The sequence below is a fragment of the Varroa destructor genome, unplaced genomic scaffold (genome assembly GCF_002443255.2).
Source record: "Varroa destructor unplaced genomic scaffold, Vdes_3.0 BEIS01000004.1, whole genome shotgun sequence".
NCBI classification, from domain to species: Eukaryota; Metazoa; Arthropoda; class Arachnida; order Mesostigmata; family Varroidae; genus Varroa; species Varroa destructor.
In genome coordinates, this window is record NW_019211457.1 from 46,438,876 (window position 1) to 46,443,727 (window position 4,852).

A 4,852-nucleotide genomic window follows, 5' to 3' on the forward strand; every position below is an offset into this window, starting at 1 on the left:
TGATCGGGTTCAGAAAGTAAGATTTTTAGCTTTTATAAGTGGACTGGCTAATTTGTGGTAGTCTTTCGTTATTCAAGGATCCTGAATGTACCTATACGGAGAGAATGAGTCGTGAATAATTATCGAACCATAAACGAATTAAATAGTTTATTTAGCTTGTGTCGTTTTTGAAGTGATACCTTCTTCCGACTCGTGTCTCGTACTCTTTGAGTGAGACAATCTCTGATGAATCTCCGCAGGCGTCATTCAGATTCTTCAAGGTGCTTCTATAGAAACGATGCACATGTCTCGTTCTGAGGCGCTCAATGAAAGCATAACATCGTTCCGTTCGAGCTTCGTAATGACACAAGCTTACGACTGCCGACTCCACACAGCCTGAACTACCTGACTTCATTAAACGCATTTTCTATGTTCATGTTTTACAGATTATGTTTAATCTGTGTATTACACTTGTAACATTTCGGTATGAGGAAAAAACTTATTATTTATATAAATAACGCCTTGACCTCGATCGAGCCAGAGTTGATCAAAGACAAAGTAGAATGAGTCGATGATAACACTGAAAATCACGCATCGGGTAATTTAGGTTGGTATAACAGAACGCTATTTGTGCACGCAATCCTAACGCAGTTCATTACTGCGCTTAATAGCTTTCTGGACCGCGTCCAGGAACGCAGCGCGAACAGCAAATTTTTCAAGCGCCAATAGTCCTTCTGCAGTGGTACCCCCAGGGGAGGTCACTGCATCACGTAGTAACGCAGGATGCAGTCCAGTGTGTCGACATAGGGCTGCCGCCCCCTAAATAAATGAGACGATCGATATTAGGTTTCTATATATGTTAGATTACTTGCTTGATTTCTACAGTATGAGCGAAATTGTGATTTTCTTATGACTTTTTCACGTCTCGTGACAGCCACAGACTGTATACGATAGTTTATGCTATGTTAAGCTTCATAATAGAATATGATGGTTGATAGCAATTTTTTTGGGCTTTCGAAACCTGGCAACTTTCAGCTCTGAAGTCTTTTTTTGGATGCTACTGCGTGAACCGTAAAAGTGCGGGCAGGACGTTACAGTATTCATGCACTGCATGACCGTCCAAATTCGAACATGCGGCTTACGCAAAATTGGCTTGTGATACCAACCTCACTAGTGCTTCAACCATCACCGTAGTATTTAATAATAGTTATTTAAGGTGATATTTGATTGTTTGAAAATGTCTTTATGTATTTTTTCGATCTTTTTGCAAAATCCATATGGCTCTGACGCTCTGTTGTATACCAGGACTGTTTGCGTGGCAATTCGTATGGCAATTCCTCTTGCAAATCCACTACGAACGGCTGCGTCGGCGAGAGCTTCCACCACGAGAAGAACGAAGGCCGGCCCACTCCCCGCTACAGCTGTGGCTGCATCAAGAAGCTCTTCACTCGCAACTCTTTCACAAAAGGGTGACACGAGTCCAAGGGTGTCTCTAATTAACTGATCCACCTTTTCCGACTCATCATTACTGAAGTACACTGTAGTACCCTCCAACGCCAACGATGTAATATTGGGCATGGCGCGAATCACGCGGGTGCCCCTAGGAAGGCGCTGAAAAAGTCAACTTAAAATTATATAACTCTACCAACAATCTAAAGTGACTTAAATATTTGGACCTCAGATCAATTTATGCTTATGAAAAAAAACATAAAACCCGTAAAATTTTTAGTGACTTGAGACTTAACTTATGTCGGTATATATAATCACTGTAGAAAAATCTTGCAAAACCCTTTGGTCCTTCCGGCCTGGAATACCTTGCGACTTCCTATGCCGAAGTCTCCTTGGACGCTACCAAACAAGCCACGAGCTCGCAGGCGCGCCATACGCATTGATGATTTACCAGCAACATTTTCCCTCTCAAAAGAAAAATCTTTTCTTTGTTTGCCAAGCCGTTGAATAGCTAATATCATGGATAGAACCTTTGTGTACGAGTTTATATCCGCTGCCCTGTTTGCGCCTGTACTTTTATTGTGCTCAGAAGCACGGGATAAGTATAAGCCAGTTTCACTACCTGACGACGACGACACCTGCGTCATCGTATGGACACAACGCATGTCGAAAATGTTTACCTCAGGGTTTTTTGTAATCTTTTAGGAGCATTGTAAGGTTCATGGGAACATATCACGAGTCCTTGAGTACGTAGCGGGCAGGAACCGGCTGCGTAGATTAAGTGGCAGTACATTGAAAGGAGCTTGATTTATCTCTGAGTGTATGCCAGGTAGAGCAAGTAGCGTCTGATAAAGACACATACGCAGGCTTGGCAAGTATTCTGTGGAAATAAAGTGTTTAATATCAGTTATCTAACATGCACTCACTTCACTAATGCTTTTGAGCGTAACGCCGGCTGCGATGGATATAACGGTGTGGGTTCCAGGCTTAATGCAAGGCCGCACTTCGTCAAGCACATTTCGCACGACGCAGGGCTTCACCGCTAGAAAAACAAGATCGCTCGATGATACCGCCTCTAAATTGTCACGGATACCCCGACATCCAGCAGGCAGTTCCTTAAGAAAATCTTCGTCAGGACAGGATGCAACAAGCTTCATCGAATTCGCTGTCAAAAGATGCGACAACAGAAATTGTATCGTCATTTATTTATAGCTATTTCCCTTTAGGATACCAAAATTTCCTCTTTGTGCCGAAATTCGTTTTAGTTGCCTTCCGCACTCACCCGTTATACAGGAGCATATAAACAACGAGGTGCGGGTGTGGTTTAGTTGCAAGGCAGCCTTACACAGCCCTAGTTAATTCTATTGCCGGTACAAGTGGAAGACTCGAAACATCTAAGCCAATACTTGGCCAGAAATTCTAATTTCCATAATAAGTGACGAAATTATTTTTACCAAAGGCTAGTGTATCATTACATCGCACACGTTGGATGGTTGCGAAACATTTTCATTTATGCTCTTCGGCACGCTGCTATATAAGATGTTTACATTAGAGTTTTTATTGCCTGGTATACGCAACTTTTTAACGGTCTAAGGTTAGCGGCAGCTGAAATCTGTTCGTTTCATGAAAACTTGATACGATTTAGAATAAAAAGACACATGATATGCCTCTATCTTTTGAGGTTACCTACTTTAGCTATACTGATTGCCACGATAGTCTGGCCCTAGCAAGCGAAGATTCCAAAAGCACGGCTTAATAAAGTGACCAAATAAGGTTACTGACCTCGTTCGCGATCATTTCTTATTATAACCGCTATGATTCCAATATGAAATCTCAGGCTAACAGCGTCAACCGTTCAGCAGGTGTAGTTACCTTTTTGCACAGAGTTAAGAATTCCTGTCGCAATTGCCTGGGTCATTTTCCCAGCTCCAATAAATCCAATGCGACGCATCACTGTCTACTGGTTCGTCCGAGCTTCATGTGATTCCTTGGAACTATACCGGCGCTATTCCGTTTAAAACCCTAGATTCGGAAGCTTCCAGCACACAATATGACAGGTAACACGGGCACAGTATTCGATCGGGTTATGTGACATATCTTCTCAATGTCATCGGTCCTCAAATCATTTCAAGAATATTGGCAAATGTTTTAGATATACGATATTTTACACTATTCAAACCTGTACATAATGGCGTTCTATGAGCTTTTCTTTAAACTTAGAAGAACCAGATGTTTCCGAACACCAGCTGGCGAACCAAATAATTGAGTGCTGTTTCAGCGTGACATCTTTGTCTTCAGGCTCCTACATGTGAACATGCTCAGGGCTTCCTATCACGTTCGACGACTTTCTTCAAACGTGCACCGACAACGCTACAGGTCTTCGAATATATGGAAAAATAGCGTACTAACTAAATCTGGTCGTGGAAATGTGCTCGCCTAACGCCACTGACAGTTTGCCGTAAGGGAGAGAAGTAGAGAGTGGAATATTCCATTGACTTGTTTTTACGTCCGCGTCTTAAAAGCGCTTAGTATCGCAAAGACGAAAGATTCTACTTAGAGAACTGTCGTGATGATGCCGACATGGATAAAAACCTAGTTGACTACCAACGACAAAACGAAAGCTAGAATACCGTTGTAAATAAGCTTTAGTTTCGTCGAAGAAGAAAAGTAAGTTTTTTTTTTTTTGTTTCATCTTTAAAAGGGCGCTTTCGCTGCTCGACGAGCAGAGAGCAAGAGATAGTGATAATTTGCTGTATTTCTCTACGGCCTTGTGGAGCCCAGCGCGGAATATTGGTGTTCTGCTCCCAGCAAAAGTGTATTTGAGAGATGACACTGGTGTCCGTTATCAAGCGTCAAAGTTGGTAATATCGTGACACACATAAACAATGAACATCGCAATCTTCCTTCTTTACCTTTGTGTTCTTCTTCTTTTTCCCGTTCAACGAACATAGACAAGACGGACCAGAAACGAAACATTCCGATACACCGGCAAGTGTATAAGCTATCATTCGGATTATCCATGTTAATTGGGCCACCAGCGCCACCACCACCAGCGCCACCACCACCACCACCACCACCTCCACTACTACCACCATTTAGAATAAGGTTACCGTCAGGCATGAATTTCCGCTAGGTTTCAGCTGCTAAATATGGTCGAAAAGAATTTTCATCTAAGTGAAACCGATACTTTGCAGAACAAATAAACAACGAAAACAAACTCGTCAGTATCGAAATGTTCGGCCGACAAGTCTACCTAACGCACTGTGAGAAAGCCTAACTTCAGCGATTGTGAATTCGTACTCGGAACTTCTATGATTTGTAGCGAGCGTTAAATTGCACAACGAAGCCCTCATCCTTTCACCTCTTGCTATTTTCTGTACCGAAAAGAACGACTAAACGATACGAAATAAACGACAACTAAGTG

The 4,852-nt window shown here is 42.4% G+C and overlaps 1 protein-coding gene and 1 long non-coding RNA gene across 3 annotated transcripts; one reads left to right on the forward strand and one right to left on the reverse strand.

Annotated features, from left to right (window-relative positions):
* Positions 1 to 116: 116 nt before the first annotated feature.
* Positions 117 to 3,828, reverse strand: LOC111248929 (pyrroline-5-carboxylate reductase 3-like). Of its 2 annotated transcripts, XM_086988423.1 has the most exons (5): positions 3,608 to 3,828; positions 3,301 to 3,463; positions 2,355 to 2,593; positions 1,282 to 1,590; positions 117 to 798 (listed from the first exon to the last, which is right to left on the reverse strand). In XM_086988423.1, exons 2-5 carry the CDS (start codon positions 3,377 to 3,379, stop codon positions 622 to 624), a joined length of 804 nt encoding a protein of 267 aa, XP_086844549.1. In that variant the 5' UTR covers positions 3,380 to 3,463; positions 3,608 to 3,828; the 3' UTR covers positions 117 to 621. The 2 variants fall into 2 exon arrangements, with proteins under 2 accessions (XP_086844549.1, XP_022657798.1); XM_022802063.2 differs by having other exon boundaries at positions 3,301 to 3,828.
* Positions 3,829 to 3,975: 147 nt separating this feature from the next.
* On the forward strand, positions 3,976 to 4,533 carry LOC111248931 (uncharacterized). The gene is made up of 2 exons (XR_002672724.2): positions 3,976 to 4,095; positions 4,380 to 4,533. It is a non-coding gene; the product is annotated as an uncharacterized LOC111248931 (long non-coding RNA).
* Positions 4,534 to 4,852: the final 319 nt, after the last annotated feature.